Source organism: Marmota monax, unplaced genomic scaffold, assembly GCF_021218885.2.
Source record: "Marmota monax isolate L192 unplaced genomic scaffold, Marmota_monax_Labrador192_F-V1.1 WCK01_AAM20220418_F8-fsc00047, whole genome shotgun sequence".
NCBI lineage: Eukaryota > Metazoa > Chordata > Mammalia > Rodentia > Sciuridae > Marmota > Marmota monax.
Genome location: NW_026692072.1, coordinates 2,103,393 through 2,116,163, shown reverse-complemented (window position 1 = coordinate 2,116,163; position 12,771 = coordinate 2,103,393). Strand labels below are relative to the sequence as shown.

The 12,771-nt window shown below is 40.6% G+C and overlaps 1 protein-coding gene across 19 annotated transcripts in view; it reads right to left on the bottom strand.

The window, feature by feature from the left end:
- Cd44 (CD44 molecule (Indian blood group)) overlaps positions 1 to 12,771 on the bottom strand; it is an 83,421-nt gene that overhangs the window by 32,854 nt on the left and 37,796 nt on the right. For all 19 annotated transcript variants that reach the window (XM_058583272.1, XM_046455987.2, XM_046455974.2 and 16 more), the window contains exons 4-5: positions 8,332 to 8,400; positions 5,503 to 5,727 (exon numbers count right to left, since the gene is read on the bottom strand). In XM_058583272.1, the coding sequence (XP_058439255.1) occupies positions 5,503 to 5,727; positions 8,332 to 8,400 (294 nt within the window). The remainder of the gene's footprint in view (positions 1 to 5,502; positions 5,728 to 8,331; positions 8,401 to 12,771) is intronic.

The following is a 12,771-nucleotide window of genomic DNA, read 5'->3' as shown; positions in this document are numbered from 1 at the left end:
TAGGAGACTGAAGAAGATGTCTTTCCACTTTCTCCATGGAGACTCCAAATCCCCTAGGAACCTTGCCCAGAGTCATTTATTTTATATCAACACTATTATTTCACAAAGCAGAACAGTCCAGTTTTAGTCCCATTTGAATTGAAAATAGTATAGCAACACAGGAAAAGAGACAAAGTGACCCACTGATAAAACCAGAAGCAAGAATCTTGACTTGAAAATTTCCAAAGACTGACATTTCTGCCACCGTGACGTGCAACGGAAGAATATTGGATAAGAGGCGACAAAAAATTGAGAACAAGTTCAAGCAGAGAGGCTGAAACCATCATTAAAATCCCAAATACAAAAGACAAGTGAGATTTCTTTTTTCAGATTTCAAGAAAGCCCAGAAATGATCCCAAAAGAAACACAGCCAAAGAAGACCTTTTCCTTCACACTATTTTTTTTTCTGCAAAGGTCAACACTGTAAACATTCAAAAATGGCCTTTTCAGTGTGCTGCAATCTCTTTCCCACCTGACCCCAACATATCCTAATCAGTGTGTCATGGAACCATAACATAATAACATAACATAGCACGGTTGTCATAAGTGATTATTTATAGAAGTAAAAGATATAGTTTATTCTGTCTTAAAAGCAAATGTGAAGTATCATCTTTCTATTTTTATTTCTTCCCTTTTGCGGAGAGGATGTCTGCTTATTTTGAAATATGATCATATTCTCCATCAGCAAAAACTAATAAATGGAGATATGCTTCTAAACCCCCACCATTGTTATAGACAAAACCTTTCTCCCTGAAGCTCCCACTTTAAAATACTTTGCAGGAATTTAGAAATCATAGGCAAACCTCCAAGAACCTGTAGGCGACCTAGACTCTGATGTAGAACCACATCATTTTCTACCTTACAGTAAAGGTTTGAAGTATCCAAACAAGTGTCCAGGGCCTGCCCTTTCCAGGTGTAAATCATGGTTCCCTCTTTTACTACTAACTGTGATAACTGGGTCAGCAGGAAATAAAGGTGTGCATCTTCCAATAGACTTTTTTCCTAGAAGATATTTTTCTCAATGAATTGCATAATCAAAGCATCTGAAGGAAAAATAATTTTGATTCCACATACATGATGCCATAAAAAGAACAAATTAGGTATTTAGGGGATCTTGTCATATCCCCAGAGCTATTGGCTTCTGTGACAAGGGAAACAGCAGCAGATCCTGCTCTCACTAGTGATGCTGAGGGACCCTCAGTGGGACACTTGGGCATGATAATGGATATTTTTTTTCTTATCATTAAAAGACCTGGCATTCAAGACTATCTATGAGCAAAAGACAGCGATTTACCTGTGGCTGCTGTTGTTGTGAGATCCTGAGTCTTAGGCTATGAATTACCAAACCAGGACCATATCCAATTACTTCTCTTCTGAGCTGATGCACGGCTGTTTGAGTGCACAGTGGAGGTAACTGGATCGATTATGAAAACATTGTTGAGTGAGATTCTCTCTGTCAGAGTTTACTCTCCATTCTATATCAAACATCTGTATCTCTTATAGAATGAAGATTAAAGAAGAGATATTGAGGTGTTTTTTTTTTTATCTTTCTGGCCTTCTTTCTAACATCTCCCAACATCTTAGAACAACATCAGAAATGCAAATTTGTATGGGTATCAATCCAGTGCTTCTCAATCTCCCAATTGAACCTCCTATAATAATGATTAGAGCAAAAATCAAGCCACAGCTTAATACTGCAATGGCAGGAGATTTGTTTTTTTCTTGACTGAGTGACTGGACCATGCAATATGCTAGAAGGTCTTCAATGCAGCATGACATAAAGTTGCTTTCATTCATTCACCTTTGGAGTATCTTTGGAGATGCTTGCATATATCATTTGGATCTATCTAGCAACACACCCAGCTTGTGACAACAACTGGGACTTCAAAGCTCTACCCATACACATCAAACTCAGACCACACTTTATACTTGAGCAAGAATATCACGAAGGGTGTGTGTTCCAAGTATTGAAATCACATCAAACTTTCTCAAGTATCCACTCATCACTTTCTGTCACTTTGGATTCAATTCAGTCCGTGTTTCCAGACAAGAAGCAAAAATGTCAAAGTTAAAGATTTTGAACTCTACTCAAATTAGAAAAAGGATAACAGTAGCATTTTGTAATTTAAAAATCTCTCACTTGACTCTCAACTTGGACTTGAGTCCAAAATGTTTCTCCATAAAAACAGAAAGGTAAAAATCATCAGGACAAATACATAAACCAGCTGAGATTATTAAGACATATTTCAAAAGTTGAAAATGTGATACAAATTAAGGCCTCTTCCTTCAAAAAAGTGACCCTATACATAAACACTCAACATTTTGTGCGTTGTTTCAAGTGGTTCCTGAATATCTTCTCATTATAAACTTTGGCGTTATACATGCCAAATTCCTATAACAGGCACAACATGGTCCATGCTATAAAGGACACATTAGTTCAGAACAGAAAGCAGAGAGATAAGAGCCAATTTCCCTTATTAGGTCCCCAGTAAACCTGAGCATCCCTTAGAAAGCCCATAGACACCCTGTTCTCACCTCAGTAACTTTATGAAAATAGCTTAGTGCCTGCCACTTTCACCCTACAGTACACCAGGAAAAAAATAGCAACAAAGGAAATGAATATACAAGAGCAAGATAGAAATAGGCATTATTTTCATCTTCCTGAAAGGAGTCGTATGAGAGGGAAAGATGAAAAAAACTACAGCCTCGCCAGCACTTTCCAATTTGCCCCACCCAAGTACGCCATGCCAAACTAAAAGAAAAAAAAATTACTTGTTTGACACCCAGAAGACAAGGAAATTGAGACTTCCAAAGCAGGAGTTGGCTTCCTGGATTAGTTTTGGTTTCTTGATTCCAGAAAGTTCCAATCACCAATAGGAAGGCACCGATTGACACATCTCCAGGAGGGCTCTTCCAAAAATAACAATTATGATAAACAGCCCACGGGAAGTCCAGAGCCGTGTAAATGGTTGGTCTTGTTAGCTTTCCCTTTGCCACCCACTAAGGACCCTTAAGAAGGAATGAAGCAGTCAAGCCAAAGACAAGCAGCTTCAGCCAGCCCTCCTCTTGACCTCTGCCTCCCTGCATGCATTAGGGAGGATCTGCAGACACTGCCTCTGGCTATGGCCCAGCTCAGTCCAACGGTGATAAGGCCAGGGAATCTCCTTCCTGGACTCAGAAAATCTGATTCTACTTAGGAGCTCAGCATTGTTAACTCTTCCCAGTATGCCACAAGCTGCATTCAAGTTTCCACCCGGCTTTTGTTTGTTCTGTTTTCTTGTCTTTGTTTTGATATCCTTCTTTGCATGGATTAATCTCTTGGAGCTGCCGTTGGCCTTAGTGAATCCTAGAACACTTCAATAATTCTCCACTTAGCTCTGGACTCACCCACATGGACAAATTGGTTTCTCTCTTCTGTCCTGAACTATTAAAAGAAACAGCTAAGTGCTCTGTAAGGAGGAAAACATAATTATTCTCTTAAGTATGTTTTTCTTTTCCTTAATATCTGAACTAGCATGTTGCATCCATCAAGGAAGGACTAACATTGAGCCCCAGTAACCAAAGCAGTGTCTGGCGCAGACTCCAAATCTTGGTTGAATAAATGAAAATCTCACTCAAACTTATTCTTTTCAATATTACTTTCTAGGGTTTTTACCATTGGATCCCAAGCATTAGAATAGACACTGCACATAGTAGGTCCTCAAAACACATTTGCTGACTGAGTAACTTAGAAAAGATGCTAATAAAAATGTGATAATTGCCTTTTCTAAAGCCCAAGGGGGTGGGGGGCTCATCTCATCCCCACAAGATGTATTTTGTCAGGATTTTCTTCTTTGGTGGGAAATAGGACTTTAGAACTATTCTACTTCCTGCTGACACCCCTAATTATTGTATTTGCCAGTGTCTAACAGAACTGTGCACCGTAACAACAAAGTGATGTTAAAAAGGCCAGCAACCAGCCTGGTGCTGGGCGAGTGCCTGTGATCCCCTACTCCAGAGGCTAGAACAGGAGGATTGCAAGTTCAAGGCCAGCCTCAGCAACTTAGCAAGATCCTGTCTCAAAAGAAAAAAAAAATTAAAAGAGCTGGGGGTGTAGCTTGGTTGGTGTAGTGTCCCTGAGTTCAATCCCCAGTGCTAAAAAAATATTAAAATAAAGGCAAGGCACCCAGGAAGCATCAGGCAGCCCGTGGCACTATGGTTTCCAGATGTTTGTCTTGAGAAGTGTTGCCCATAGAACCACAAACAAAACCACAGGAAAAACATACTTAAGAAGATGGGTGCCATCTTCAGAGAGCCCAGGCCCAGGAACACATGGGAAATTTGAATAGATGCACTTTTTGAGATGCTTCAAAGAATCTGCCGGGAATAACCAGAACCCCAGACCTACTTGCATCATTCTCTCATCAAGTTTCTAACAGAAATTTAAAAATGCCATTGAGCAAATAACCTTAAATTAAATCAGAGCCATGTGGAAACTTCCCTGGCCTCTGGGTGATAAGGGATAGAAAAGACCTCATCTTGAGTATTGACAAACAAGTATATTTCTGCCACACTGTCTGGAGGCGGGAGTGTCACCCCTCAAGAGCTGAAGCCAGGAAAAGAGAAATCAATTGGCACCATATTAGGAAATCCACCCAAGACCCAGTTGCACTATTTAAGTATGAATAATTCCCACAGGAGCAGAGCCCATCTGGAAACCTGCTGAAAACAAATCAGAGGGGGACAGAGGAAAGTGAAAAACGAGAGAGAGGATGTGCAATAGAACTGCAGCCAATGGCATGAGACCAGAGCCACCAAATGCAGCACTTGCATCTGTCCTCTCTTACGGTCTTAAGTAATGAACGACCCACACACCAGGTAAGCATTAAGGACCTTCCCCGCAGGCTGGCATCTAAACTCTGAAGCTGATATAATTTGATCATAAAACTCCTCCTTAGACCCAAAGCAAAGGAATTGTTTAGCAAATCACAATTGATGATTACGAATTAATATCACACCATGAATGACTGTAAATATGATATACATTTAGGTAGAAAAAGGAGCCTATGGAATGGTATTCGTTCTCGGCACGCCCACCTTTATGGAAACAATCGTATCTACAGTGAGTAAGAAGAAAGAAGCAAAACCAAAAGTTGTTTCTGTATCGGGTTTGAACCCTAACTATATCCCCAGAGATCAGAGCATCAGGGAGGGTGGTGGGGGGTCTTCTAAAACACTTCCCGTGGCACTTCTTACTCCAAGGTAAGAAACACACAGTTGTAGACAGACAGACAATTGCAGGCCGTGGTTGTCGAGGCATATAGAGCATGGACCAGCACGGCCACCCACCACCCCAATGACGTCACCACCGCCTCCACATCTGAGACAAAAGAAAATCAAAACTCAAGGGAATATGGCTCAGGAGATCCCAGGTGTGTTGCCAAGGAATTGCTACTGGGAAGCAGAAGGGCTCCTCCTCCTTACTGGTGGTGGGGTTGTTCTCGGAGACCCCGGCGTCCTCTTGGTCTGTGGACGGTTGTGAAGTGGGCAGGTGGGTGTGGAAGATGGTGTAACCCCCCGAAGTGCTCCTTTCGCTGGAGGAGCCGCTGCTCATGTCCTCGTCCATAGGTTGGCTGGGGTTGATGTCTTCCTCGTGCGTCCTGTATTCGCCTTTCTTGCTGTAGCGGGTCCCATCGCGGTTGACAATGGCTTGGGAGAGAGAAGGGCACTTTGAGAACTTTACAGCTGATATTTTTTGAGTCTTGAAGAAAGACTGAATTGTCATATAGCACAGTGGCTTTGAAACTCTTCTTCTGTAGGATGGATACCTTTCTATCTGGTGAGGAGACATGGGGGGTTGCACCCAGAAAGTACATTCTTCTCTGCTCTCCCTGCACCCCATCCCACACAGCCTGGAAATGAGCAGGAGAAAGAAGAGGTTCTGGGGAACCCTCATATTTGAATCCCAGCTTCATGTAGCTCTGGATGAGGCACAATTGTGAGCTTAAGTCCTCATTTCTAAAGCAAGTGCAATGTCACCTTCTGGATAGAATTATCACGAGCCTTATGACATTGTGAGTAAAGCATTCAGCACAGTATTCAAAATAAATGAATGCTCTATAAATGATAATTCCCTACCTGGTTCCTGACTCTGCCTTCTGAAGGTTGTGTATAGTGTGTTGTTATTAACTCTATCCATTTCCAGAAAAGATTTGAAGTAGCAGACTAGTAACCTCCACAAGGAAGGCATGGTTGCAAACCCATGAAGGAACAGATTTTCTTTCTAAAGGGCAAATTTTGTCAGTTGAAGCAAACCTCCACTCTAAGCTAGGAAATCAGTGTGTCTAAATATTGACAGAGGCTCTGCCATCCTCTGTGAAATTTGACCTTGATGTTAACAAACACGGATGTACATAAAGATCTAAATCTTTGGTTTAAACAAGTAAATGGCTAGAATGGACTAGAGGGGGGAAAAGTTCAGATGAATTTATTCATTGTTCCTGCTTTAAATATGTGCTGCCTTCAAGTCTGGGCCACTCACTACATGCATGTGAATTTAGCAGAAATTATTTTCTGCTGAATTGCATCAGTGCAACTGAAGTTTCCTTTTGTCCACTATCTAGCTTGCTCAAGTGGAACTATGAAAAAAAAAAAAAAATTCCCAAATCTCAGTCTCCCTGATAATCTCTGTAGATGATCTGAGGAAATACGAAGACCATCTAAGGCCATTTTCTGTAACTGTAACAAGATACTTCAGAACAGGTAATTCATAAAGAATAGAAGATTATTTGGCTCACAGTTCTAAAGGCTAGGAAGTCCATGTTCATGAATATGAACATGGTTCACAGCATCTTGTGAGGGGCTTCTTCTTGTATCCTAATATGGCAAAGGGTATTACCCAGTAATGATTCAGAGCAGTGTGCTTGCTCAGGTCTCTCTTCCTGTTCTTATAAAACTATCGAGGCCTCACCTTCATGGGGGCCCATTCTCTTGACCCCCTCCATCTAATCCTAATTATTTCTCAAAGACTCCATCTCCAAATACCATTAACATATAAATTTGGGGGTTGTTTCCCACATGTGAACTTTTGAGGGGACATATTCAAATATACCACTGATCAAACATGTACAAATCTGGGCTTTGAAAGGGATCTGTGGGAATCAAGGTATTTATTGTGCATTTACTATGGACCAGGCACACAATAAATGTATTTCTTAAGTTTTATGACCATCTTTGCATGTCATTCGATTATACATAAGAGAAAATTGAGGCTCAGAAAAAGTAAGGCATTCCTCTATTGTCAGCCAGGTGGTTAAGGAAGTAAGATGTCAAACTGGCCCAATTGATCTAACACATCTCACATTGTACTATTGCTGTGTGAGGCTACCCTTCCTGCAGCAAGGCACAGGCCAAAGACAGATTCTTTACATAACAGGGGAGGCTGAATTTGTATGGTCCAGGAAGATGCCCATCACCCACCACTACTACCACCAAGCCCAAGCACCGTGGCTCTGAGCAAGCAGAAAGCAGATTTCCTCAACACTGTGCTACTTACCAAAGAAATGAATCCCAGGTACAGTATGATCAGGGTTAATGGGTTGAGATATTAAAAAGTTCTGGTTAAGATTTTTTTTTGCTTTTAAAAATCCCATATACATACTTCTGCAGATAATCAAGATGATTGGGAGTGGGCATGGTATAAATAATGCCACAACACATATCAGGAAGTTTTAACCCTTTATAATTATCTTTCAAAACTTGAGTGATAGTGAACATAAAATTTACATTTTGGAGCCCGAATGCCCCTGTCCTTGACACTTCTTAATCCTTCTTTATAAGAGAAGGATTCGGGTGTCAGCAGCTGGAACTTTAAAATATTATTTAATGTTACTTATGTTTAAATTTATTTTTAAGGTTATCTTCTATTTATGACAAGTGGTGTGAGTTTTCCATTTGCTAACTAGCTTTTATTCTTTTTAAATAAATAAATTTATTTTTAAATAAATAAATACAAATATATTTTAAGTAGAAGAGAATAGGTCAAATAAATTAAAAAAATATATATCAGGTAAAGTGAGAGTGCTGTGTAGTACTTAGAGATATGCGTCCAGAATGTGAAAGTGGTTTCCAAATGACTGAAGATTGAGGAACACTGCTTCAGGATAAACCAAAAGGGGAAGGAACCCTGAATCAGAGCCAACCTTCCCCAGCCCTAGGGAAATGACTAATATTCTATTCAAATATAAACCATAGAGAACACACCGGATGCCCTTCCCAAGAAAGAGAAAACTCAAGATGAGAAGAGAGACTTACTTATGGTAACTATGCCATCAAAGGAATTGGGCAGGTCTGTGACTGATGTACAATCTTCGTCGAGTGGAGCTGGGAAGTAGGGGGGAAAAAAAAAGCATGAAAATTCTAAAAAGTCACTAGTAAAATTGACTCCATTTCTATATAGTAAGAATGGGATTTTATTAAATTTATCCTAAGTGATTTTCTTTTTGTGAAACTTGGTATTTTGCTAGAAAGTTCTCTGCCCTTTGTGGTGCACTTTCCATTTTTGTTTAATTTCATAAGGTCCTGAAAACTTATTACCTCTCTCCAACAATTTTATTTATTAAAAAAATCTGTGTTTTCTGTATCAGCCACTATGGAAGGCTGAGGGTTTAATTGTGAACAAGACAGACATGGGTCCTTCTCTAGTGATATATATACTAAAGAAGATTTTAAAATTTTTCTACTGTAAAAGTAATGTGGGATCCTGTAAAAGTTTTTAAAAAACAAAGAAACATATAAACTATCATGAGAAAATTATTTGTAATCTCAGGCACCAATAGAAATGATGGAAAAACATGGCAGACATACGGTTAGCATGAACACCACGTTGATCTGCAGATTAAAAGAGTCAATAGGGAAATTGCCTGATCAAAATATTTTAAAACCAATTAATTTCTAGTCTTGGTATTAATTATTATTAATATACTAATTACTTTATTAATTAAGTACTTTATTACTTCATTAATTTAACTGGTCTTCCTAAGTACCTAATCCGTATAGACTGCGTCTCAGCTGAGGTCAGCCATCTTGGACATAGGCACCCAGAATAACTCTTATGAATATTGTCTTGGCATATCTCATCATGGGCACCCCTGAATTGTTTTTCTTTTGTTCTCCATTTATCTTCTCCTTTCCCAACCCTTCTTCAAGATTTCTGGGCTGTCTGATCATCCACAGATATTGCTGGGAAACCCTCTGAACAGCATTGTCTGAAACCTTTGGAAAACAGGCATTGAAGTTCTACCTGCATGCCATCCCTGGAGTCCTATAAGCAGGCTGCAGAGAGCCTAACCCACCATCCCACTCATGCATGTCATGCCTTGTATTGGCCCCTAAAAATTCAGAGAGCTTTGAACTGGTTTTGCTGTTAAAGGAAGCTTGGATTTATTTGTGCATTACAGCTTTCATAGTATGTGTGTGTGTGTCTGTATGCATGTGTGTGTGTTTGAGCACACATGCATTTGCTTAAATGTAATATGGCAGTATATCTGTATGGTTGGTTTCTTCTGGAGTTGCTTCTTGACAAACAAGAAGGAAAAGGGAGAGAGGGAGGGATGGATGGATGGATGGATGCATGCATGCATGCATGCATTTGTGCATGGGGGAATGGAGGTAGACAGACTGCTGTCACAAGGAGAGCTGCTATCACAAGCATTTTAAGTATCTTGCCATAAGTTGTTGGATACTCAGCATTGCTAGGCAAAACAGGAGTTGGTTGCTTCCCAGTATCTCTGACATCCTTTTCCCACAAGTAAAGGGAATATCTTTTACCTGACCATATCTTTGGTCTCATCGTGAAAATAACTAGCAGATTCTTCAAAGGGAAAGGTCACCTCCTTGGTAGGGTCATTCCTTACCAACTAATTTAAACCAGCCTTTCGTCACTTCCACACACCCCAACGTGTATCATCTTGCTTTAATTTATTCTTCTTGTTCACCATTGTCTAAAATTATCTCTCTCGTTTTACCTGATGGCAGTCCATGGTGGATCTTACCATGGCCCCTATCTCCTGCTACCACTGCCCATAGGAATTTATAAGCTCCAAAAGATGACTAGTAAGTGTGGGGGTGGGGGGGGGGCGTCGCTGCAGATGGAACCCAGGGTCTCGTACATGTTAGGTAAGTACTTTACCACTGAGCCACACTCCCATCCTGAGGATTAATCTCATCTATTGGCCAAAATAGTTATGTGTGATGGGAACAGAAAAGCACTTAATAAATTTTTGATCAATTAATAAAAAAAGGCAAAAACCACCAATATAATTTCCCAAAGGCCCATTCTCCCAGGAAGCATACCAAAGATGGTAACTCCCCCAAATGGTTTGCAAATATGAGCAGGTCAAGAAGTGTGTAGATATACTCTGAATGGTATGCCATAAGAAATGTTAAAGGAAATTACAGGTACAGGTGTTCATTAATTATTTGTCAGTATTTGCTTGACACTTCTATGCCAAGGCATTTAAAAAAATATGGAGATAAAAGAACAAACGAACACATTTCTGTCCCTTTTCCTGAGCAATTCACAAAGTTATAGGAGAAGATAGTACTATTTCTTTAGCTCTTTACAATATGAAAAAAATCCTCCAAAATTTTCTTATTTGAAAACACGATCATGTAGCCAACTTGGGCGATTTGTGGGGCTTCCATCCTGTTTATCTTGGAGATGCTGCCAGAGAATGGTCCCATCTTTGGGATGATTTTGGTATTTGTATGCTGCAGATGCCCAGAAATGGGTTTTGGATTATGGATGTTTTATGCCAGGGATGCAGCATCCTCCCCTCAATTCAGACACAATGGCAGATGAGAGGGGCACACTGAGAATCTCCTAGAGATACATTGAAATGGGATGGGGCACGTCAAGACCACTAACCATTCTGTGAATGGTGACAGCGTGTGCTCACACAGACCCCCTTCATGCTCCATTTCACCTAAACTTTGATAAAGAACATCAACTCTAGCAAGTATACTGTGATGGATGGTGACCTAAATGTCCAATTAATATATTCATGCTCCCATGTCAGATCATGGGACCTCATTAGACAGCTTTTCATTCTGCTTAATGAGCTCTGCTCGGCTGGGAGAGTTAGCCGCTGAGGTGTCCCTGAACCCAGGGATTTGTTAGACACTAAGGTGGGCTTCCTGGTGGGCTTTTTCAAGTGAATTAACATCCCTCTCTCTAAGGAGAGAAAAGCTAATCAATGCTATTGACCCTGGCTTTGGGAATGAACCCAACATCGTGGGCAAAATTAAAGGCAAGGAGAAAAGCCTCATCCATCTCTGCCTACAGGGCTTTGATTCCAGACCCAGAAAACAGCATGAGCTTTTGCCTTTTTGAATGAAGAGTCTCAAAACCTTAACCAAGGCGACATGGACTTGTAAAACAGGCAAGAGAAAATGAAACACAACTACATACTTCACTAAATACATTTCCTGGTCACAGCAAGGAGAAGCAGCAAGCAGTGCCCAGAGGCTTGGAGTCTGCAGGCCCATGCCAGCCCTTACACTTGACCAGTCCCTTTATCTCACTTCTCATGCCAAGATGGATCAAGCAGTCCCCACGTTGGCTGGGCATGGAGCTCCTATTTATCCCCATGTGGTCGTGTTCATTAGGATAGCCTTAGACATTCCAGGCATGGGCCACATACTGTCTAGCCTCCATTGGACTTTTCCCCTTTTGATCAAACTCTTTTTGGGTCCTCTATCCATGCAACAGAGAGGAGCCAATGTTCTACAGCTTTCTTCTCATCGTTTTGAGTGTCTCTCCATAGTTGTAGTAACCTACATTGTAGTTGTAGTAACCTATATAGGCAGAATTCACCAACTTCACATACTCTGTTTTTACTACCCACTGTGTATTTTTTCCTTTCCCCTAAATTCTAGATTTCCTCTCTGAATCCTCATGCGGATCCTTCAAGGTCCTGCAATAATAGGTGGGTGGCACAGCCTGATGCCAGCCCCTGATGCAACCCCACAATGACTGCAATGGCCCTTAAAATTTCATGCAGATTTTATATTCTACTACCGTAGATGATATCTATATTTTTTCATATAGTTTATGTTTTAAGTCACTTTAGAGCTAATTTAGCATCCCCTTCTCACCTTTATAGAAAACTGACACTTCATGAAGATGTGTCATGTTTACCTTGAAGCTTCACCTTTTCCTTTAATGTAGCTTCAAACCTTCAGGTGGAACAGAAGGCTCAGTTTGAGAAGTCAGACTTCTGATTGTTGGCATTGAAATATTTGACATTTATGGAAATGATCCTTCTCAAAAGACCCTGAGGACTCATAATACATAGAATTGTTCGATTTTTCTGGGGCTTGAATTAGATGTGTGAGCACGAATTTCTGGGCTAGGGGTTGGAAGAGTTGCATAGATGGGGAGCCGACCAGCATCTACACCTTCATTTAACTTTCTTATTCTCTAGTTGTGTAGTTGTGTCAACTGTTGGGTAAGTGACATTCAAGAAGGTGGATGGTCAATCATGCACTCTCTTAGCTTCCTCTCAGTCCCATATATAATAAATATTATCAGCTAAACCATTTGGCTTGCACCCCACTATTAGATCAATGACTTTCCCTTTACACTGAATGAATCACCCTTCGTGAGCTGGCCCCTGCCGACCCCTCCGACTGTATTCCCTGGCATTCACCCTTCCGATCACTGGACTTTAGCCACCTTGGCCTCCTCGATGT